At 35.5% G+C, this 26,003-nt stretch overlaps 1 protein-coding gene across 3 annotated transcripts in view; it reads right to left on the bottom strand.

The window, feature by feature from the left end:
• The window catches only part of RADX (RPA1 related single stranded DNA binding protein, X-linked), a 69,075-nt gene extending 60,815 nt beyond the window's left edge, over positions 1–8,260 (bottom strand). For 2 of the 3 annotated variants that reach the window (XM_055268601.2, XM_055268602.2), the window contains exon 1: positions 7,467–8,260. In XM_055268601.2, coding sequence (XP_055124576.1) covers positions 7,467–8,109 — 643 coding nt within the window. In that variant the 5' untranslated portion in view covers positions 8,110–8,260. The remainder of the gene's footprint in view (positions 1–7,466) is intronic. The other variant, XM_063634723.1, reaches the window with a different exon arrangement.
• Positions 8,261–26,003: the final 17,743 nt, after the last annotated feature.

The following is a 26,003-nucleotide window of genomic DNA, read 5'->3' as shown; positions in this document are numbered from 1 at the left end:
ATCTAGCTTAATAAATGACAGGTGGATATTCATATCTCCTTTGATATTCAGTTTGCTTTTATGTCACATGTCATTTAGCCCCTGGAAAACTACACTGTACACTTGTGAGAGCATAAGAGTGAAAAAAGGTAAGTAAAGCCTTAGTATTGTGAAAATAGCTTTGACCTCATGAATCCTCTGAAAATGTCTTGGGGCACCACTAGAGGTCCCTGGACCATACCGTAAAAATCATAGCAGAAGAATAAATCTAAGGAATGCAGGAGGAATAAAAATTAAAGCTAAAAATAATGAATCAGAAAACACTACACCACAATAAAAAATAGAATTGATAAATTCAATTCTCTGGAAAAATTAATAAAAAGGTAAATCTTTGGCAAGTCTAATCATGAAAAAGAAAACAAAAATGTAATACTCAGAATGTAAACAACTATACACACAAATAAAAATTGTTAAAAGATTATTATGTATGATTTTATATCAATAAATTTGAAAAGATCAGTGAAATAGATAATTTCTTAGAAAAATATGAATTACCACTATTGCCATAAGAAGCAACAGAAAACCAAACTAGGTCCTTACCCATGGAATAAAATGAAAAAAGTTTATGAATGATGGCTTCCAAAACTGGCAGCAGGTTCACACGGTTTTACAAGAAAATTCTAACAAATTTCAAAGAACAGCTCTTTCCCTGAGCTATAAATTGTCCCAGAGCCTAATAAAGTATAGAAATTGTACCACTTTGCTTTATAAACTTAGAACAATCCGGAAAAATTCCAACAGAAATAGTACAAGAAAGAAAACTATAAACCAAAAATCAGTTATGATGGCAAAAATCCTAAATACAATACTTATTTAGAAGCATGCACAAAGACAACTGTGCCATGATCAAGTGGAGTCCTAAATATCTTCTCTTATTCAGTAGGGGTATATTATATATTTTGAATAATTCTGGAGACTGAAACAGACATGTAAGTTTAAATAATTTTGTTAAAACATTAATACATGTACCCCATATATATCTACACCTACTATGTACCCATAAAAGTTTTTAAAAAAAATTCAGTAACAACTAGGAGACTAGGAGAATACAAATATAATGTATAATTTCCAAACTACTAGAAGAAAAAGAAAATTTTAATCCTGCAAAAGTAAAAAAAAAAAAAATAAGGTGGCATATGGTAAACATAAAGTAGAATTTCAAGAACAGGTACAAACACCATTATTCACATTAAATTTAGATAAATTAAATTGATCTCTTAAAAGAAAAATAATTGGTTTGGATCAAAAGGCAGTCTTAGCTATACACTTTTTAAAAGAGACAACCCTAAAACAAAATGGAAATAAAGGGATGGACAAGCATACACTAAGCCCAGTGGTTCTCTTTTTTTTATTTTTTGAGACAAGGTCTCACTCTTTTGGTCCAGGCTGGAGTGCAGTGGCACGATCAAGGCTCAGTGCAGCCTCAACCTCCCGGACTCAGGCTCCCCCCACCCCACCCCTGCACCAAGTAGCCGGGATTACAGGCACAAATCCATGCCCGGGCTAAGGTATTTTTATTAAATATGGGGTTTTGCCATGTTGCCTCGGCTGGTCTAGGCTGGTCTGGACCTAGGCTGGTCTCAACATGGACTCTGAATTCAAGCAATCCGCTCGCCCTGGTCTCCCAAAATGCTGGGATTACAGGCATGAGCCACCGCGACCGGCTTGCCAGTGGTTCTCAAAGTGTGGTCTCTGTACCAACAGCATCGTTACCACCAGTGAACATGTTAGAAATGTAAATTCTAGGGCCCTACCCCAGACCTAATGAATCATACACTGGGAATGGTGGTCAGCAATCTGTATTTTATCTTGTGTTATTTTTGTATTTTTGCATTACTGAATTACTGTAGTCATTTTTTAAATAATTACACTCCAGCCTAACGGCGTTTCTTTACTGTTTTCCATCTTTCAAATCCATTAAAAAAAACGGCAAAACTGATTTAAACAATCATGTTGGAAACTAGATGTTGTGATAACTTATTGTGCATCAATTCATTTTGATTATATACTTTCATGATTTTCATGTATTCTGTTTAGCTTTTTGGGATCTTCTTTGCCATTTCAAGTGAGAATTTTACTGAGACGGTAATATCTTTAAACCCCTCTCTTTTATTTTCATGGCATGCAATTGGCATTTCTTTTTTGCTTCAACATTTGAAACATACTGCCTTAATAATTTCTTTAAGTTTTGGTGTATTCTTTATCTTTGCAACCTTTTCCAAATTTTTTTTTTCTGCTTAAATTTTTTTCTCTGATTTTTGTAAGTGTAATTTGGATTTGTTAGTACCTGGATGCTTATTTGTCTCCAATTCCCATTGCTCATTTTTGCCCCATCCATTTTTTGCAGTGTTTCTTGACATTATTTGTGAATTCTTAGAGTTAGGAAGCACTTAAGTTATTTTTCTGACTGGCACTCTAGAGGTGATATGCGTGCCTACTCACATTTGAATATCATTGTCCTGATGTGCTACCAAAAAGACTGTGGAAGTGGCAAACATTACTATTAGGAAAAATAGAATTCAAGGCAAAAGGGACAAAGAGGCAAATTCCATATTGATAAAGTGTAAAACTCAACAATAATATATTAATCAGTTATGAAATTGCACACGTTATAGTAACATCTAAAGCAAAACCTTTTAGAAATATAAGGAGAAATAAATGCAACTATCATCAGAGAGAGAAGCCAATATTCCTCTGAGAAATGGGCAAATAAAGTAGATTAAAAATAAGGATCCGGAATATGTGAATTATACTTTTAAAAACCTGGTATAATAATAAACTTTAAACCTAATAAATAAGCTTTTTCTGAACTTTCAGAGATTAAAGAAGCAAAAAAGAGCCGGGCACAGTGGCTCACGGCTGTAATCCCAGCACTTTGGGAAGCTGAGGTGGGTGGATCACCTGAGGTCAGGAGTTCAAGACCAGCCTGGCCAACATGGTGAAACCCCGTCTCTATTGAAAATACAAAAATTAGCTGGGTGTGGTGGTGTGTGCCTGTAGTCCCAGCTACTTAGGTGGCTGAAGCAGGAGAATCGCTGCTGGAGAACCTGGGAGGCGAAGGTTGCAGTGAGCCGAGATCATGCCAGTGATCCAGCCTGGGAAACAGACTCTGTCAAAAAAAAAAAAAAAAAAAAAAAAGAAATGCCAATTGCATGCCAAGAAAATAAAAGAGAGGGGTTTAAAGACATTACCGTCTCTGTAAAATTATCACTTGAAATGTCAGAGAAGACCCCCAAAAGTGAAAATATCAGTGAAATTTAGACTCCAAAAGGCTAAATAGAATACAGGAAGGTAATGAAAGTATATAATCAAAATGAATTGACGCACATTAAGTTATCACAACATCTAGTTTCCAACATGGTTGTTTAAATCAGTTTTGTCATTTTTTTAATGGATTTGAAAGATGGAAAACACTAAAGAAAAACCACTGGGCTGGAGTGTAATTACTTCAAAAGTGATTACAATAATTCAATAATGCAAAAATACAAAAATAATACAGATAAAATAAGAAAATATAAATAACGAGTAACAATAAAATCTCTATACTTCCAAACCTGGGGGATGCAGCCTAAGCAATACTCATGGGAAATTTCAGAATTTAAATGCTTTTGGAAGAAACAAACAAGGAAATATATGAACCAAGCATTTAACTCAAGAAAGTAGTACAAGAAAAATATGAACAAAGGAAGTACATAAAAGAAATTAAAGATGATAGCAGAAATTAAGTAGAAAACATCTCCTCACCATAGATTTTGTTATTAGTAAAACCAAGTGTCTTAAAAAATGCCAACAATAAGACTGATAAACTTCTGGCAAGACTCACCATGAGAAAAGGTGAACACACAAACATGAGGATTGTGAGAAGAGTCATGATTGACAAGATAGGTCAGAAAACATAGATTACTACGTACAACTTTGAGATCTAGGTGAAATGAGATTTCCTAGTGAATTACCAACTCTCAAAAATGGGCTCTTGAAAAAGCATTATTGGTTTAATCATTTTCTCTAAAAGAAATTGAAAAAGAGGCATCCCCCCAACAACCCCCAATCCCGGCCCAAGACAACAGGTTCAGATAGTTTTAGAGAGGAATTTTACTAAATCTTTAAGGAACATATAATTTATGTAAGTACAGAAAGACGGGCAAGCTTTCCAACTCATTCCACTAGGCTAATATTAACTCCATATAAAAATTGCATTGAAAAAGTACTCTCCCTGCAAAAAACAAAAACAAAAACCAAACCTGTAGACCAAATTCACTTAAATAAACAGACGTAAAAATAATCATGACCAAGTGGGAATTCAAAAGTGGCTCAACATTAGTAAAAACATCCATTTATTTCATTCATTCCTTTATTCAACAAATACTGAATGCCTACTATGTGCCAGACATTGTTCTAGCTATAAGATACGGCCCACAGAAATGAAAATAAAAAAAAAAAGAGTTGTGGATCTTATAAAAATGTAAGCAGGGAAAGAAAAACAGCTAAAGAAAATAATTTCAGAATGCTATGATTCTATGAAGATCATTTGCGGGGTGGTATAATAAGAATAAATGGGGGAGGAAATATTTATTTAAAAGGCACTTTTAAAAATGTTTTTATTTGAGCTGAAACTGGAAGATGGGAAGAAACTTTCCAGAAAGAGGAAAAAGCAGGTGCAGGAAAAAGACTGGAGGTTTGAAGATCAAAAAGAAGGCTGGTTGCTAGAACAAAATGGTGGAGGAGAAGGGTTAGAGATTAGAGAGGTGAGGAAGGGATTCTGTAGGGCAGAGGTCAGCAAATTATACAGCCCACAAGCCAAATCCTGCCTGTTGCTTGTTTTTGTAAATGAAGTTCTATTGCAACACGGCCAGACCCATTCATTTACATACCGCTTGTGGCTGCTATCCATATACAATGGCAAAAGTGAATGGTTGTGACAGAGATCATGTCTGGAAAGACAAAAAGATTTACTGTTTGGCTCTTTACTGAAAGTTCGCCATCCTCTGCAGTACAGCCTGCCTTCCAGACCCCCGTAGAGTTTGGGTTGCTGCCTAAATGCGATGGGAGCCACCTGAGAGATTTAGGCAGGAGGGTGTGGCACAGGTTAACTTCTATTTTTAAAAGCTATATTTGAGGTTACAATATGTGTTACCTTTCATATAGGGTACTGACCAGGAGGAGGCATGAGGGAGAATTTTGGGGTAACAAGATACAGAAATGTTCTATATCTTAAAGGGAGGAGGGTGATGGTTACACAGGTATATATACATGAAAATTTATCAAGCTGTATTTTTAAAACCTTTTTTTTACTGTGTACAAGGTAAACCTTAATGAAAAGTTTCAAAAGCACAAACGTGTGCCATAAACAAAGTTAAGAGAAAAAGAACAGAATGAAAGAAACTAATTTGCAGTATACAGCAGACAAAATTTTAATACCCATTAGCAAAGGAATCCTATAAATTAATTAGAAAAATGTCAAAAGATATATTTAAAAATAGTAAGATATGGGGAAATGGGCATTCTCATATGTATGTTGGTAAATGTAAATTAGTACAACCTTTTCAGAAGATGATCTGTCTATATCCACAAAATTAAAAAAAATTAGATACCTTTTAAGCCAGCAATTTCGCTAGAGGAAGCCGTTCAACAGCAATACTTGAACATAGTAAACAAAAATATGTGTACATTCTAATGATGCTTAGCATTGTATGCAATACTAACACACTAATAAGTGTCTAAAACTACAAATTACCTATTCACATGGGCATGATTATAGAAATTATGGCACACCCATGCTATGGAATATTGTATGTACAGATGTACATGAAAGATGCCTAAGATGTGTTTAGTGGAAATAGCAAATCACACAATGCGAAATTAATTCCTTTTTTAAAAAAATACACAACAAACTGCTGACAATTTGAGATTTTTAGAAGAAAGGTGAAGACACTAGGGAAGGTGAAAGAGGTCTTTCACTTCTCCCTAATATTTTATTATTAACAATTTGAGACACATAGCAAAACTGAACAAATTTTACAGTGAACATCAATATGCCCACTTCCTAGATTTTATCACTAACATTTTACTATACTTGGGTGGTATATTTCTAACACAATATACTTTTAAATATACAGATTGGGTTTTATTTTGGCATACAGACATTGCCTTTTGTATTATAAATATGGTTTTAATGAATGAATAGATATTATGACAAAATACATTTTACAAAGCATTAATCCCCTCAACTTTTCTTGTAGGGCACCAGTTTTTCATTTACATATTCAATTCTAAAAATTAAAGTGATCAGCATTTAGAGTAGTAATGCACTACTGCCTTATTTCACATTTGAGATAAAATCACTCCATTTTTTCATCCCCGAAATAGCTATCTTGCTTTTTAAAATTTAGTTATTTAAAACATCCTTGCCTGCACATTTCTATAACATCTTTTTTTCCTTACAACTGGATGTGACTATAATTGCATGGTTTTTGAGCTAGTTATCCTTTTACTTTCAAGTTTGTTGCTCTTACACGTCACAGTAAGATTATCCATGATTTAGCATTGTGACAACATTGTAAAAGGGACTGAAAAGCAGTAATGTAGAAAATTATAGTCTTTCTCCTTGCAGTACTTTCTTTTATTTTATTTTTTGCATTTTATTTCTTTCCCCATTTCAAACGTGTTCATACCTACAGTACTATTATTCCCCTTAATTTCATCTGTTAGAGAAAAAAAAAAACGTATTTTAGAGCAGTTGCTGATGGCAAGCTAGTGTTTTCAAGCTAACTTCCTACTTCTGATACAGAAAAATTGAAGTTCCCAGATCAGTACTCTTTGTGGTGAGTAATAAGAAACAAGAAAATGAGAAGAATGTCAAGCCTTCCCATAAAATCACACAGTTAAAAGGTGATATTTACATAACTGTTACGGGGCGCTTCAATCAATGTAAAGTATTAAGGAATACATCACGGAACATCCTTTTCGAATGAAGATTAAAACATGCAAACCCGCAAATTTTTACAACCTTAATGCTAAATTCAAATCTATAAGCTCTTCAACCGACACAACGTACTATTTCCACAACTGGATTGGGAATAAAACTAAGAATAATTCCACCACAATCAAACATGTAACGAACGTATGAGGAATACCGACTCCCACATCAGTACGTCTGCCAGACTGAATTTTAAGATGTAGTCAGACACACTTCCTGAATTGGCCACTTTTGCAATCAAAGAAACAAACAAACAAAAAACACCAACAAAAACCACGGGCTGTGCAAATCTTATTGAGCATCCCTTGGTCATTTAAGAAAACTTGTCTACCTACCACTCCTGGCTTGTAATTAACAATACAAAAGCATTTTCATTTCCTTTCCCGTTCGCGCAAGCTCCTGAAAACTATTTTTTTTAAAACCCTCTCTGCCGTTCTTTCCAAACACTTACCGCTAAAGTTGTGTTCCTCAGGTTGCTTGTCTGTTAACCAGATATCTCCATAGGGATCTTCGTTATTCCACAGCGCCAGGTAATGACTCTTCCCGCCTCTTAAAGGCCTCTCTGGTTTCTCCTGGTGCGCTCTATTTCTGAAGGGAGTTTCTAAAGAAATACTGTCTGAAGTCTCCCCACAGTGGACGTTATCTATGCACAGGATCCCCTGGCCTATCCTTTTCTCATTGTAAAGACATGAGACCCTGGAAATTCTCATTTGAATGCCAACTTTAAGAATATTTTGATATACGAGAGAGTTCAAGCTGGGGTCCAGGTAGCACTTCTCCTGGTACACCCCATCTGAGATCGTCACATCATAGCAATAAAGGGGAGGCTTGGGCACCGTGTCGCGTGGCTCATCCTCTAACAGGTACCTCTGGACGGCCAGCACAGTTACAGGCACCACCTCCGAGGGGGTGACACACTGGCGAGGTGAGTCCATAATCTGCTCAAGAACCTTTTGGATCCAGGACCTGGGCCCTTGGGAACCAGCTCTGCGGATCACCCCTCCCGGGACCCCAGCCCGATTCCTCTCAAGGTTCGGCCAATCTAGCCCTGCATGTGAGGGACCAGCCTCAGGCTGTCCTGACTCACCAGACATTCTTGGATAACTGCGTACCCGCTTCACTCCCAAAAGCTAGTTTGCCCCGTCCAAAGCGGAGAGAAATAAAACCGCGCGCTTTGGCGACGGTCGCTACTCTGCCCCTGCTGACAAGCAAGGCTCCGCCCCGTAGCGAGGCTGCAAAGACTTTACGCGTGCGCGCGCCAGCTCTCCCACCCCGCCCCTCGCTCCGAGCGCTTCCGACTCGAGACACTGTTACTAGGCAGTCACACGCGCGAGTTACGTAGCAGGTCGTCCGACCTTGTGCCCGCCGGGTTGCCGTCTGGGGGAGGGATGACAGGGGAAGGGGAGGGGGAATCGGTGGTTGTCATGGTTCTCAAAGAGGGAGGGGGAGAGCGCTTGTGGTCCCCTGGAAAGGAGGATGCCTAGAGGCAAGGGAAAAGAGAAAGTGGCAAGAATCAGGGTGCAGAGTCAAAGCTCAGGGATTTGGGGGTTTGGGCTTTGGGCCAGGAACAGAAAGTAATTTACAGTTGGTTAACATACATTAATGTAATAACATGGGTTTCCTGTAGTATGAACAAAACCAGATAATTTATGCACAGCCTCCAGGACAGACCCTAGCACAAAAAGTCCTCAATAAACATTAGCTGCTATTGCGATTAGCATTAGCATAATTATCTGTAGTGGTTCCCTGAGTGTAGGGTGGGTGAATTAGTGTTTAAGTGCAAATGAAAACAGAAAACTAGAACTGGCTTGTAAAGGGCTGCCTTTAGATTAGACTTCTTAAAATGCACGTAGTTTTAATATAATACCTGGCCTAATATACATCTAAGGTATAGATTTCAGAAACTTTAATATTTGTTTGTTTAATGCAAGGCATATATCAGGAACGAATGTAAAGTGAAAAAGCTGATAAGAATAGTAAAAATTAAGGATAAAATATTTATCAGATGTACTTAGATGTACCAGTAGACACAGAAGGGAGTAATTGTTCTAAGAATACTTTTTAAGATGGTTATGAGCTAATTTTGTTTATACTAATTTTCTTTGGCTCTCTATTTTATCATTCTTTATTCACTATTTATGAAGTCTCTATATGAGGTAGGCACTGTTTTAGGCCACTGGGAATAACTGTAGTCAGGGTCCTTCCCTCAAGTTTCTTCTCATTGCTTGGGCTAAAGAGCCCTGCCGTTATTAATACTTAACTAATTTACTCATTCTATACAGATTTCTTGAGTGTCTGGTCTGGGCCGGGTATAGCCTTGCTAGGGAGACCAAAAAACATAGTAAGGGGAAATAAAGTGGAGGGAACAGGAGTTAATATTTTATAAAATGTATGATTACAGAAAAGTTCTCTAGTAAGAGACTGAACAGAACAGAGATGTGCAGGAAGTGAGGAAGTGAGCTATGTGGATATCTAGGGGAATGGCACTTGAATCAGAGAAAACAAGAAGAATAAATTCCATGAGACAGAAGCATACTGGATATTTTCAAGGAAATGCATAAGCCAATCAGTTGCAGTGGAGGGGCGAGGGGGAGAGTGGTAGGAGGTGAGGTCAGAGAGGTAGCAGGGTTTCTTCTGTTATGAGCAAAGGAGTGAGGTGACAGTCTTGAACCCCACTTCCTTTGTGATGCCTCCCCTCACCAATTCAGTCTAGGATAATCTTTCTCTTCTCTGTATCACCCATTTGATACTTATCATCTAATACTTGCAGTTAAAAAAAAGCTTAATGTATGCATAACTCAGAGTTTCTCAACATGGGCACTCTTGATTATTTGGGCCAGAAAGTTTTTTGTTGTGGGCTGTCTTGTGCACTGTAGGATGCTTAGCAGCATCTCTGGCCTCTACCTATTAGATGCCTGTAGCACCTCCCCCTCCAGTTGTGAGAACCAGAAATATCTCCAGACATTGCCAAATGTCCCCTGGGGTAGCAAAGTCGCTCCAAGTTGGAACATCCGATTATGATCTGCATTAACTAGATCTTAAACTTTTCGAAAGCAGAAACTGATTTGTTCTTTCACTACTGCTATGCATAAAAGTCACTCAAATATTTTAAATAAGTAAAACATATAATTCACAGTGCCTCTCTACCAAAGGGAATATACAAGTGTGGCTTTCCATAAACAAACAAATACAATGTACAAAAATCCAAACTTACCAAACATAAAATAAGTTGCCTGAGTGTAGGTACTTTGTTATGTAAACTGCAGAATCTCCAGTGGCAAAATAAGTAGCATATAGTAGGTACTCAATAGTGTTGTTGAATGAATAAATGAAATTATGGATTTGTATTGCATTTACTGTAGGGGTCATTAAATGTCGACTATCTCTGTTGTTTATCAAAGGAGAATGTGTTTGAAATATTTCAAATCTGTTCCATCAGCAGCCCCTAAACTATATATGCTCAGTGAAATTTATGAATAATAGTATTGTCTCATCACATTCTGGGTTCTTCCAGCTAATTCATGAAAGATGGATATTGGCAGTCGTGCTTAGTATTTGGATAATTACTGGAATTGGGAAGAAATAGCACTAATGTTTAGTTTTACACTACTACTAACAAAGATGTATGGTGACTGTGGGCACACATTTGGAGACTTACTGCTCTACTGACAATCTGCTGATAGTGTGCAGCTCCTCCCCAAGAATTAATGTGCCTACTTGAGTAGTGGTCACACCTGTGAAAGTATGAATGCTCTCTGATTTGGCATTACTAAGCACCTGTTTTAGGATCACTTTCACAATAATAGAAAAAGTAAAGGATATGACCTTCAAAGCCAGTAATGAGTATTATTAAGGTTATTGATCTTTTTCTCCTCTCAGATCTGAAGGCTTATTACAGTGCCTTCCAGGGTTTAAAATGGTAAAAGTAGGCAAAACAGAATTTTATAAAATGGAATGTTCTAAGATATTCAAAACACCTTAAATACATTATGAAATGTATTTTGGTTGTCCACTAAATTTGGTGCAGCTATAAGCCACATTGATTTTCTTCATCTTTAAAATTGAACCAATAAAAGTAGTCATAGTTGTTGAAAAAATTAAGTTAGTTCATATGGGCAAAGTGCTTAAAACAATGCCTGGCACATAGTAAGAGCTCAATAATTACTAGCTATTGTTACTACTATTCTAAAAGGAAGATAAAGACATAACATAAAACGATAGAATGCTAGAACTATAGGGAGCCATTAGATGCCCACAGTTCGGTGTTCTTCAGACTGTGGATTGTGAAACATTAATGAGGCTATGAAGTCAAATTATTGGGTCACAAACAGCAATTAAAAATATGTAAAAATAACAGCACAGAAAATATCAGGCTACATCACACATAGTAAGGGTAAGAATTGCTTTGTAAAATTTTTGTGTTAGATTCGATGTATGTATATGTGCTTACTGGGTTGTGATGTAAACTGTATTTCTTACTATAGGTTTGGCCAAAATGTTTAGAAACAACTTCTACAGTTCAACTATCTTTTATTATAAATGAAGAAACTCAGGCCTAGAAAGGGGGACGAACATGAACAAGATAACAGTGTGATAAGTGGCAGAGCATAAGGCTTTCCATGACGTTAGGTAGGACAGATCCTGCATTATCTTCCAAACATATCAATTTTTTTGTTTGAAGAACCTTGTTTTTTTCTATCCTCACATTCACTTAACAATCCTTTCATTCATTTACCTAGATAGGCAAATTAGCATAATTCTCCAGCCTTGGACATTGGAGGTACACATATAGGTTCATCAAATTCATAAGATTATAAGAGTGTGGGTGGAGTTGTGGGGGAGGAAGAAAAAGAAGTGGCATGACTAGTTGGTGCTAAAAGGATGTGGAGAGTTCAGCTGCTATCTCAAAGAGTATTTAGGTAAGCTCTCCAAACATCACCACGGTAACAAGAGAGGGCCTGAGGGTGGCTGCCTGGCAACGAGAGCACTACAACCTCCAGCGCAGTGCTGCCCTTTTCCAACATCTTTCCCTTTTAAGGCTGCTCTTGATGATTTTATTAACTAAATTGCCGCTATATACAAGGATAGATCTGTATAGCTTATAATACCCTATAGCTTGTCGGAATCAAGGTTGCTCCTATGTTATCTTTCTATCAGATGTCGAATGAGGTTTGATTGATATATTTGAAGCATGTAAACAGAAGTCTTTAACACAGATTTACCATTAAAGTGGTTCTAGACTCCTTTTGCCCTTTAGTATCTCAAGCAAATGTTCATATTTGTTCCCTGCCTTTGCTCAACCTGAGCACATATTAAACATACTATGAATGGTTGATTGATGTTCTTCCCTTTTCCTTTCTTCCATCCAAATCCTACTTCTATTTTTAATAAAGACCTAAGCATGTTAGATTTTCTTCTGAGTCTTAATATATATCTGTAAGAGACTTGGATTTTAGAATGTAGTTTTGCTGTTTTCAATTTATTAAGTCTTTCTTTTCTCTGACTATTAGAGAAAGTGGGATTGCCAGTAAACTCCTGGGATTCTACAGATTAACTTAGTCCTTCTTATACTCACTTATCATCCTCATTTGTCATGATGTGTCTAGCACCCTTTAATGCTTATATTATTTCTTTCAAGATTTTGTTTGTTAAAATGTGTGGCTAAAATTTGATAGCATTTTGGAAATCTGAACTCCAGTGTCTACCCTGGGTTGCTGTACTTGAAATAGAACGGGACTGGAAGTTGGTTCAAAATAGGCTATTTCTCTAAATATGTCTTTATTAGTTTTTTTGTTTTTATACAACAGCCTTATTAAAATGTAATTCACAGACCATACAATTTACCCATTTGAAGTGGAAAATTCAGTTGTTTGTAGTATATTTAAAGACTTGTGCAACCATGACCACAATCTAATTTTAGAACATTTTATTATCCTATAAAGGAACCCCATACACATTAGCAGCCATTTCCAATTCCAACTGACCACTGGCAACTGCTAATCCAATTTCTGTCACTATGGATCTGCCTATTCCGGACATTTCATATAAATGGAAACATACATTGTACTTGACTTCTTTCACTTAACGTAATAATTTTAAGTTTCATCCATGTTGTAGTATACTTCATTCCTTTTTATGACTGAATAATATTTCATTGTATGGATACACCACATTATGTTTATCCATTCGTCAGCTGATGGACATTTGGTTTGTTTCCACTTATGGCTATTATGAATAAAACTGCTATGAATATTAGTGTATAAGATTTTGTGTGGACATATGTTTTCTAATCTCTTTCGTAGTTACCTAAGAGTGAAATTGCTGGCTCATACAAGTCTATGTTTAACTTTTTGAGGGACTGCCAAACTGTATGACAAAGGGTTGCATCATTTTACATTCCTACTGACAATGTATAATTTCCACTTTCCCACATTCTTGCCAACACTTGTTATTTTTCCTTTATTATTATAGCCATCATTGTGGGTGTGAAGTGGAATATTTTGTCAAATATTGCAAATATATTCTCCTAGTCTGTAGCTTGTCTTTTTATCCTCTTAACAGTGTCTTTCACAGAGCAAAAGGTTTTCAGTTTTTAATTTTGATGAAGTCCAATTTATTAATATATATATTTTAATTTTTAATTTTTGTGGGTACATAGTAGGTGTATATATTTATATGGTACATAAGATGTTTTGATACAGGCATGGAATGCATAATAATCACATCAGGGTAAATGTGGTGTCCATCATCTCAAGCATTTATCCTTTGTGTTACAAACAATCCAATTATGCTCTTTTAGTTATTTTAAGATATATAATTAAATTATTATTGACTATATTCACTCTGTTGTGCTATCAAATACTAGATCTTATTCTTTTTTTTTTTTTTTTTTGAGACAAGGTCTCACTGTGTCGCCTAGTCTGGAATGCAGTGGAGCGATCTGGGCTCACTGCAACCTCCGCCTCCGGGGCTCAAGCTCTCTGCCTGCCTCAGCCCCTTGAGTAGCTGGGATTAAAGATGCATGCTCCTGTGCCTGGCTAATTTTGTATTTTTAGTAGAACCTGGGTTTTGCCATGTTGCCCAGGCCGGTCTTGAACTCCTGGGCTCAAGTGATCTGCCCACCTTGGCCTCCCAAAGAGCTGAGATTACAGGCGTGAGCCACAATGCCTGGCCCATCCTTTCTAACTATATTTTTGTATGCATTAATTATCACCATTTCCGCCCAACTCCTTATTTGTGGGATCCAATATTTCCTTTTAGTATCAAGTCTGAGAACCCTTTGCCTTGCACTAGATTTCAAAAGTAATCTCTGTGTGTGTGTGTGTGTGTTTTTTTTTCTAGAAGCTGTATCCTTTTACATTTTACATTTAAGTCCATGGTCCATTTTGAGTTTGTTTTTGTATAAGATGGGAGACTTTGGTCAAGATTCATTTTCTTACCCATGGATGTCCAATTATTCCAGCACCACTTGTTGAAGACCAGCCTTCCACCATTGAATTGCTTTTGCACCTTTGTCAAAAAATCAGTGGCCAGTTCTTTTGTGAGGATATTTCCAGGTTCTCAATTTTATTCCATTGATGTATGTGTGTATATCCCTCCAGAAATACCACACGGTCTTTATTATTGAAGGTGGTCGAGTCTTGAAATTAGATTTCTCCTTTCTCCTTTTATCAAATTTATTTTAGCTATTCAAATTTATTTACCTTTCTGTAGAAATTATAGACATATTTTGTCCGTATCCACAAAAATCTTGGTAGGATTTTGATAGTAATGGCTTTAAACCTGTGTATAAATTTGGGGAGATTGACAATTTTACTACATTGAGCCTTTCAATGCATGAACTCTGTTTACTTAGATTTTCTTATCAGCATTTCATAGTTTTTAACATGTAAGTTTTGTGCGTGTATTGTGAGATTTACACCTATTTCAGTTCTTGAGCAATTGTAAATGATACTGTGTTTTAAATTTCAGTGTCCGTGTCTTCATTGTTAATATGTAGAAATAAGTTGATTTTTGTATGTCAAAATTGTATCTTGCGAACTTGCTGAACTCATGTATTAGTTCTAGAATTTTTTGATACCTTCTTTGGCATATTTTACGTAGACCACCATGTCATCTGCAAAAAGGGAAAATTTTAGTTATTCCTTTCTGAATTGTATGACTCTTATTTCTTTTCTTGTTATGATGGTTAGGATCTCCAGTATAATGCTGAACAGCAGTACTGAGAGTGGACATCTTTACCTTGTTCCCAATCTTGGAAAGAAAGCAGTCTTTCACCATTAAGCATGATGTTAACTGTACGGTTTTTGTAGATGCCCATTATCAAATTGAGACAATTACCTTCTATTTTTATTTTATTGTAATTTTATAAAGCATCATGAATGGATTTTAGATTTCACCAAATGCATTTTCTGCATCAATTGGTATGGTCATGTGATTTTTCTTATTTAGCTCATTGATATGGTGGATTACATTGGGTGACTTCTGAATATTGAACAAGTCTTGCATACCTAGAATACATTTTGCTTGGTCATGATGTATAATTATTTTTATACCTTGCTGAACTTGCTTGGCTAATATTTTGTTGAGAAGATTTATGTCTACATTTATGAAGAAAATTGGTCTGTAATTTTCTTTCTTTTTTTTTCTTTTTCTTTTCTTTTCTTTCTTTTTTTTTTTTTTTTTTTTGAGACAGAGTTTCACTCTTGTTGCTCAGGCTGGAGTGCAATGGCGCAATCTTGGCTCACTGCAACCTCCACCTCCCAGGTTCAAGGGATTCTCCTGCCTCAGCCTCCCGAGTAGCTGGGATTACAAGTGCCCGCCACCACACCCAGCTAATTTTTTGTATTTTTGGTAGAGACAGCGTTTCACCATGTTGGCCAGGCTGGTCTTAAACTCCTGACCACAGGTGATCTTCCTGCCTCAGCCTCCCAAAGTGCTGGAATTACAGGCGTGAGTCACCATGCCTGGCCAATTTTCTTTTTTTGTACTGTCTGTCTAGTTTTTGTATTAGGGTAATAATGCCTCCATGAACTGAATTAAGCAATTCCACTCTTTTATTTTCTGGAAGAGATTGTGTAGAATTGTTATCTAAAAAAAATTTGGTAGAGGTCTCCAGTGAAACCACTGGAGCCTGGAGATTTCTTTTTCAGGACCTTTTAAAAATTATAAATTCAACTTTCGCAGTAGATGTAATAGGCAAATGGTGTAGTTGGTGTACATGAATTGAACCCAACGTACCTCCTAACTTACATTTTACCTCACAAGAGCAGAGTTTGTCCCACCAGTTTCAGCATGTAGTTGAAAGAATCGAGCAGAATGTACCATTGGCAGCAGGCGGAGATCACAGAAACAAGAGGATGAGGATAAGCTGTGTGTGCTGAGATCATTACCCCAAAGTCATCAGTTTCACTATTCCACCTGTGGGGAGGAGCAATTAAGGGGTGGGAGGAGAGGTCAAGAGTGTTAATCTAATGGGGGGGGTTCTTCAGTCGAAAATATTAATTTAAGAGAAAGATGGGATACCCCCCCAAATAGCTACATGACAGCAAGATTTCAGAAGAAAACTATCTTAAAATGAGTGAACATACTTTAGAGAATTTTCTGCATCCTACACGTAACAGAAAATGATATTATTACATTTCTTTAAAAAACAAAATTATTTTAAGTCCATTTTTAAAATTAAAAAACCATAACTCTAACAAGAAAAAAATGTTCTAAGTAAAATAATAGAGGTATTTAGACTATTTTCAATATACATTAGCCTGAAGGATGCATACAACCTGATTACTGTGGATTGCATTCTCTTGGTTTGGATCCTGTTTGGTTATCCTCCTGCTTCTCCTCTTCTTACTTCTTAATTTGACTCATCTGGTTCTTTGCCATCTTCATTAGGATCTTGAACCTCTTCATCAGAGGCATCATTATCATCTGTGACACCCCTTGAGTGATGTCATATTGATCCTGGGAGTCATGGAAAAAGTGCTCCACTTTATCTGCAGCAAGGATAGTTTCAGCAGCAGCATCTAGAGATCATCCCCCAAGAACTTCAAGGGGACAAAAGCAATTAAATAAAGAGTCATTATATACGTGTTAGATTGGCAATAAAAAGGGCATGGACAAATAAACCGCTAGTGGAAATGTAAATTGTTTCAACTAGTGGTTAAATTGAACATATGCACACTCTATGATCGACGAATTTTGTGTGTGTGTGTGTGTGTGTGTGTGTCTCCAAGAATAGTGCTTGTCAAAGTGGAGGGTGATACTAACATTTCATGGGGAAATGATTTTTCCTTGTGCTGGAAAGTACCAGATATTTTAGGGTGTTTAACATCCCTGGTCCTAACCCTCTGAACATCAGTTGTACCCCCCAATCACTGTGAAAATCAGCCCTTCCCAGGTGAGACCTATTGGCCAAAAGAAACCCAAATAGCTGCACTAATAGATGTGTAAAAGAATGTTCACAATAGCTCTTAACTGGAAATAGCTCAAATGTACATAATGGAAGACTGAATAAATAAATTGCGGTGTAATCACACAACGGAACAACTTGTTGCCCTCATGATATCGACATACCAGCCCTCACTTGCCTATGGTCAGGCTTTATAATGCAAGAGCAAAATAATCTGTCTTATTCAGCTACCTTTCCAGTCTAAAAAAAATACTAGTTTTAAAATTACTGTGATTTGGAAATGGTCCCCGTCCTTTAGTAGGGACCCTGCCAAAAAAAATGTGGTATTCTAATGAGATTTTGCCCCTTTAATCACCACACGAGATTATCCCCTAAAATGTATGAAACCCGTAGGGCTTAGATATAATGCTGGTTGATGCAAGTTGATTATGATACAACATTCTGAATTGAGGCATCGATATTTTTGAAATGAAAGTGTGTGGTTGGCTTTTAGCTATATGATTTTTAAGGTGGACTACTATGCCTGAGCAACCCAGTCTCTGAGTGTCTGACCACCTTTGATGTAATTAAGTTGGTCAGACTCTGGATATCTGGTGGTCCTCCATGTGATTGGATAGCGTAAATCTTGAATGTTTGCCAATTTTCATAAAAATCAGGACTTAGATGGCTTCATAAGAGAGAAGCCCTAATGTTTTAATTTTTTAAACAGCCTGGAAACAATTCATATCACTAGTTTGTGTTGGTGCTATTATAACCTCTGACACATACTTTAAAATGTACTATTCCTTCTTTGACTAGACACAATTTTCTGGATGGCTAGGTTTCTCTGGGAGTACCCTAAGGCTCTTGAAATAATTTTTTCCATCCTTCTCCTCTACCAGTGTACTTTATACTCTGAAGAATGTTGAGACATTTTAACTCAGAATTTCTCTTTGGTTGAGAATCTTCCACTTTATTCCTCACCGGATCACAGGAGACAGGCATTGGCAACAACATATCTGTGTGTTTTATCCACAGTTTGCTTCTATTTTCACTACGAGAACGGGAAAGCTAACTTTTAATTCAACTAGTACAAATATGAATTCTTATTATTCCACGTACTAGTTGTTTCACCTTGTGTAAGTTACCTAAAACACTCTAGGCCTGTTTCCTCCTTTTAAAAGTGGAGTGGATCACCTACCTCACAAGGTTGTTATGAGATTTGAATTATACTGTACCTAGAAGGTCTAGAACCTGGCCTGTTTGAAAGTTAACACTATTTACAGGGTTAAAATAGCAATTCCTAAAGAGCAGTAGTCAGTAAAAAGATGTTCCATAATGTATACTACTCAGGCAGGAGAATGGCGTGAACCTGGGAGGTGGAGCTTGCAGTGAGCCGAGATCGCGCCACTGCACTCCAGGCTGGGCGACAGAGCGAGACTCCGTCTCAAAAATAAAATAAAATAAAAATAAAAATAAAATTATATACCAAATTGCCAGAAAATTTTAAAAGAGTGATAATGGGTTATTGTGAGGTAGCATTTTGTCTCATCTCCAAGTGGTTGGACCTTAGTGAGGCGAGAGTAACAAGGAGAAGGACTTGTTAACCAAACTGTAGGGAAGGCACTTGGGCTGCTTATGGATCTTTCATGCTTTTTCTCCTATCATACTATGGACTGATCCAAAGTCTAAACATCACATTAAAGCCAGAAGCCATCTCTTTTCTTCCCTCCAGAGGTGCCCCTAAGGCAAAGATATATTTTAGAATATAAAAATTATAGCTTGAAAATTATGCATGGAGCTTTTATTTTCAGCTAGGATGGAGCAGCTAATATCAAACTAGCTCTACTATTGACAATAATTATAAATGCTTGACAAATATTTTACAAAGCTGTTTGAAGACACTAGAGACCAACCAAGGCAGATAGGACATGACAAGATATGATATAGTGAAGGGAAAAACATTGAGATGAGTTTTGTATTTGCTGCTGCTTTCTCCCCTCGAAGAATTGCCCAACTCAGACAGTGTTTGATATAAAGGCTAAACAGAAAGCAGCAATTAGAGATTATAGCACTCTTACTGGGCCAGGAAGACCAAAACTGAAGGTCACACCTACCAAGTGGCTGGGACCTGAATGGCCAAGGTCCCTGGGGGAAAAAAAGGAGGCTGTTATGGACTGAATGTTTATGTTGCTCCCAAATTCATATATTGAAATCCTAACCCACAAAAAGATAATATTAGAAGACAGAGTGTTTGGCAGGTCATTAGTTCATGAAGGTGGAGCCCTCATGAATGGGAATAGTGGATTTGTAAGAGACATAAGAGAGATACTTTCTCTCTCCACTATGTGGAGATCTGAGAAGACGGCTGCCTGTAAACCAGAAAGAGGGCCTCCACTAGGACCTGACCATACTGGCACCTTGATTTTCTACTTCCCATCCTCTAGCTCTTTGAGAAATAAATTTCTTTTTAAAGCTATCCAGCCTGTAATAATTTGTCATAGCAGCCTGAGCAGATTAAGACACAGCTAGAGAAGTGTGATCAACATTCTGCATGAAATTTTTCCTTGACTAGATCAGTAGAGAAAAAGATGGAAGGATACAGAAAAGAGAATAAGAAACATAGATAACATGATGAAAATGATACAGAAAAGAGAATAAGAAACATAGACAACATGATAAAAAGGTCTGACATATGTAGAATTGGAATCCGGTAAGAGAAGAGAGAGAAAAGAGGGCAAAAGCAATATATATATTTTTTTTCTTTTGAATTTGTTAAAACATTATTTTATTGTTTTTTTTTTTTTAAGTTCCGGGGTACATGTGCAGGATGTGCGGGTTTGTTACACAGGTAAACTCTTACCTAGGTATTAAGCCCAGCATGCATTAGCTCTTTTCCCTAATGCTCTCCCCACATTGTCCTCCCCCGACAGGCTCCAATGAGTGTTGTTCCCCTCCCTGTGTCCATGTGTTCTCATTGTTCAGATCCCACTTATAAGTAAGAACATGCAGTGTTTGGTTTTCTGTTCCTGCATTAGTTTGCTGAGGATAATGGCAAAAGCAATATTTAACAAACACTTGCTGAGGATTTTCCACAAATTGAAGGAAGGCATCAAGCTACATGTTTGAAAGGCTATGTAACTGTGAAGGAGCATAATGACCCTAATTTGAAGAATCTGTGAATATGTTCTGTTACATAGCAAAAGGGATGTAAGGTTTCAGATGGAATTAAGGTTGTTAATTAGATGACTTTCAGATAAGGAGATTATCCTGGATTAGTTAAGCTGTGCCCTTAAACATGGACAAGGAAGGTAGCAGTATTGATTAGGGAAAGATGTGGCATGAGAAGGATTTGATCAACCATTGCTGGCTTTAAAGAAGGAAGAAGGGGGCCATGAGTCAGGGAATGCAGGTGACCTCTAGAAGAAGGAAATGCTGATACTTATACCCAGCAAGAAAACTGGGAATTCAGTCATACGAGTGCAAAGTACTGAGTCCTGTTAGCAATCTGAATAAGCAAGGAAATGAATTTTCCCTTAGAGCCTACAGAAAGGAACTTATCTCTGCTGATACCTTAATTTTAGCCCAGTAGGACATTTTCTGGACTTCTGACCTATGAAATTGTAAGACAATACATTTGCATTGTTTTAAGTCACTAAATTTGTAGAAACTTGTTGTGACAATAGAAAACTAATGTAGTGAGAAAGAAAACCAGACTTGGGTACATCAAAGTGAAGCTGATGGGTATCAGAAACAAAGATAAAATTTTAAGAGTAACTAGACATCAAAGGTCCATTATCCTTAAAGGGGCAACAATAAGCTTGACAAATAAATTTTTCAACAGAAATAGTGAAAGAAGACAATGTTGTGACATCTTCAAGTGCTGGAAAAAAATTAATGCCAACCTAGTAAACATTCTTTCAAAATGAAAGTGAATCAAATGTGTTTTAAGATAAACAAAAATTGAGAGAATTTATAAGATGTGCACTAAAAGAAATACTAAAGGAAGTTATTTAGGCAAAAGGGAAGTGATTGTAGACGGAAGCAAAGCAATTCAAGAAGGAATAAACACTAGAAAGGATTAATATGAGTAAATCTATATGAATATTAGCTGTTTAAAACAACAACAATAATATCTTTTGGGGTTTAAAATATATGTGCAATTAAAATACATGATTACAGCACAAAAGGTAGGAGACTATAAATGGAGTTGAAGTGTTTTAAGGTTCTTACCTAATATGGGAAGTAGTAAAAGCACTATCTTAAGGTAGGTTTTATTTTTATTTATTTTTTTAATTGAAACGTGACCATTTATTTTTGATTTTAAAAAATTTTAACTTTTAATTTAGATACATGGGGTACATAGTTTGTTACGTGGGAATACTGTGTGATGCTGAGGTTTGAGGTATGGATCCCATCACCCAGGTAGTGAGCATAGTACCTGGTAGGTAGTTTTTCAGCCCATTCCTCCTCTGCCCCCTAATAATCCAGTGTCTATTGTTCCCATATTTATGTCCATGTGTGTTTAATATTTAAGTCCCATTTTTGTTTTCTGTTCCTGCATTAATTCACTTAGGATTGTGGCTTCCAGCTCCAACCATGTTGCTGCCAAGGACATGCTTTCATTCTTTTATGGCTGTGTAGTATTCCATGGTGTATATGTACCACATTTTCTTTATCCAGTCTACCATTGGTGGGCACCTGGGTTGTTTCTATGTCTTTGCTCTTGTGAATAGTGCAATGATGAACATATGAGTGCATATGTATTTTTGATATAGTTATTTATTTTTCTTTGGGTATATACCCAGTAATCGGATAGCTGGGTCGAATGGTAGTTCTGTTTTAAGTTATTTGAGAAATTGCCAGACTGCTTTCCACAGTGACTGAACTAATTTACATTCCTACTAATGGTATATAAGTGTTCCCTTTTCTCTGTAGACTCAAGGTAGATTTTAATAAGCCAAGAAGGAATGGTGTAATTGTGGTAACTAAACTATTAATAAACAATATATCACAGACAAGGTATAGGAGTGTTAAAATGAAATAAAAAACAACTTGATTAATTAAAAAGAAGAGAATAAAGTTGAAAAAGGAATAAAGAAGAGAGAGCAAATAGAAAGCAAATAGTAAAATTTTAGATGGAAGCAAAGGAATTCAAGGAATCACATTAAATATGAATAGATTACTCCAACTAAAAAATGAAGATTGTCAGACTGGATAAAAATACTAATTACAACTATGTGCTGCTTATAAGAGACATACCTTAAATAAAACAGAATATTTGAAAGTAAAAGTATTAAAAAAAGATATACCATGCAAACATGAACCAAAGTGAAGCTGCTGTATTTATAGTAATATCAGACAAATTAGATTTTAAGACAGAAAACATTGAGACATATTAGACAGACATTTCACAATGATTAAAGGATCAATTTAACAAGTTTTTTCTTAAAAACTTAATTGGTATGCATATGTGAAGTAGATCAAAAATACAAAAAGTGAAAACTGAGAGAACTTTATATATAAATATAAATAGATAAACCTATAAGCATGGTTGAAAATGTTAGCACATCTCCTCAAGTAACTGGCAAAAGAAGCAGATAAAAAAAAGTGTGGATATGGAAGAATGGATAAGAAGACTAACAGGTAAGTCCTAGCTAATATATTTAGAACATTGCATGCAATAAATGTAGAATGCACATTCAAGTGTACATAAGTTATTTATCAAAACTGACCATGTGCTGGGCCACAAAGCAAGTCTCAATAAATTTTGATTGGCTGAATTCACAGAATATGTTCTTTGACTACAGTGGAATTAAGCCAGAAATAATATCAAAAAGATAGTAGAAATCCCCAAATATTAGAAAATTAAGCAATATATTTCTAAATAAAGCAAGTCAAAGAAGCACTCAAAATGGAAATTATAAAATATTTTGTGCTGAATTACAATAAAAATATGACATCACAACTTGCACTTAGAGCTTTAAACCTTATATGCATGTATTAGAAAAGAAGAAATGCAAAAATAATTATGTAAACACTCACATCAAAAGGGTTAAACAAACAACCAGTTAAATTTCAAGAAAGGAGAGAAATAATAAGGGCTGAAACCAAAGAAACACAACAGAGACAATAAAGAAGATCAACAAAGCCAAAAGTTGGTTTTTTGAAAAGAATAATTAAATTGGTAAATCTGTATTAATATCAATGAAGAAAAACTGAAGGCATAAATTATAAGTATCAATAATGGAAAAGGGACATCAGTACAGAATCTATAAATATTGAAAAGATGAGAAGATATAATGAAAAACAAATCTGATGATTTGCATAAAATGCACAAATTACTTGAAATACATTTTACCAAAACTGATTTCAAGAAGATATACAAAATCCAAATAATCTCATAGACATTAATGAAATAGATTTCATAGTAAATATTATCCTGCAAAGAAAATACTGAATCCAGGTGCTTTCATAGTGAAACTCCCCAATATTTATGGGAAAAAAATACTACCAATCTTACATGAACTCTTCCAGAAACTAGAAAAAGAGGGAACAACACATTTCCATACTTGTTTTGTGATGCTATTATAACCTTGATACTGAAAATCTATGAAGGACCTTATAAGAAAGGAAAACCATAGACCAATATCTCTTGTGAATATAGATGCAAAAATCTTACATAAAATATTAGCAAATTGAATGCAGGGATTTATAAGGTTAATACATCACAACCAAGCTGAATTTATTCCAGGAATGAAAGAACGGTTTAACATTTATAAAGCAATAATATAATTCATCACATTAACAGAAAAAAGAATATATGATTATTACAATAGAGGCAGAAAAAGCCTTTGATAAAACTCAACACTCGTTCATATGAAACAATTTTAGAAAACTAGGAATAGAAGGAAAGTTTCTTAATTTGATAAAAAGAATCTTTAAAAACTACAATACATCAATACATGGCATATTAATGGTGAAATATTGAAAGCTTTCCTTCTGAGACCAGAAACAGACCTGCCTGTCTGCATCACCATTTCTAATCACTGCATAGTTTAGCCAGTAAAATAAGGTAAGAAAGATGTATGAACTTTACAAAGATTGTAAAGGAAGAAGTAAATCTTTCATTATTCACAGATGACATAATTATGTTTAGAAATTTCAAAAATATTTACAAATAACTTAGAAGTAATAAGTAAATTTTGCAAGTTTTCCAGATATAACGTCAGTATACAAAAATTAATTGTATTTCTATATATTAGTAGAAAGCAGAAAATACAATAAAAAGCAATACCATTTGCATTAATTTCAGAATAATCAAATATTGAGGATTAAAATTAGCAAAATATGTCCAAGATCTCTATACAGAAAACTTCAAAACATTGAAAGTAATTAACACAGACTTAAATAGAGAATTATACATTGATTGTGAATTGGAAGACTTTATATTTTAAAGTTATTATTTTTTCCTAATTCGATCTCTGATTCAAAATAATAATTCCAGTAGGGTTACTTTTCAAGGAAATTGACAAATGAATTCTAAATCTTAAATAGAATTGCAAATGTCAAGAGCAGCACTGCAAATATTGAAGAAAAACAAAGTTTAATGACTTACAGAAATCAAGATATTTTACAAAGCCACAATAGTTAAACCAATATATTATTGTTATATAGAAAAATGGCACAATGGACTAGAATAGTCTAAAAAGAGAACTATACATATTCTCTTTATGACAAAGAATTCATAACAATGCATTGGGGGAAAGAAAGGTCATTTTAATAAGTAAATCTTGATCAACTGGGTATCCAAATGGATCCAAAAGAAACTTTGCACCTATTTCAAACTGCATACGACATTTAATTCCAAATGAATTGTAGAGTAAATGTCAAAGGTGAAACAAATAAAAGTTACTGGATATAACATAGGAAAATGCCTTAATGGTCTTGATGTAGTCAAGCATTCCTTTAAAAAGACACAAAAAGCACTAATTCTAAACAAAAATAAAATAAATTCGACTTCATTAAAATTAATACACTATTGGAGTTAAAAGACAAGTCACAGAGTGGAAAAAATATTTGCAATACTTATGTCTGAGAAATGGCTTGTATTCAGAATACATACAGAACTATAAATCAATAAATAAAAAGCAACCCAATTGTTGTTTTAAAATAACAAGTCTTGAACAGTCAGATCAAAAACAGGATATCCAAATGGTCAATGCAACAATAAAAAGGTGCTCTATTTTATTATTTGAGTAAATATAAATTAAAATCAGTATCTGGTAATACTATATATCCATCACAAATGCTAAATATTTTTTAAAAAAGCAAGCAGACAGGTGTCATCAATGATGTGGAATGTGAGAATTCTAATACATTGTTGGAGGGCATGTTAATTGTTACAACTTCTTTGGAAAACTGATGGGCTGTATATCTTAGAGCTCATGGTGTTACCCAGCAATTCTAAGTATATAAGTACAATAGAAATGCCTATATATGTGTACCAAGAGAAATGCATGAGAACATTGATAGCAACATTATTGTAATAGACAAAACCAGTAAATAACCCAAATGTCCACCAACAACAGAATGAAT

Source organism: Symphalangus syndactylus, chromosome X, assembly GCF_028878055.3.
Source record: "Symphalangus syndactylus isolate Jambi chromosome X, NHGRI_mSymSyn1-v2.1_pri, whole genome shotgun sequence".
Classification (NCBI taxonomy): Eukaryota; Metazoa; Chordata; class Mammalia; order Primates; family Hylobatidae; genus Symphalangus; species Symphalangus syndactylus.
Note: the sequence above shows the minus strand (reverse complement) of the source record. Positions and strands in the feature narration are given on the sequence as shown.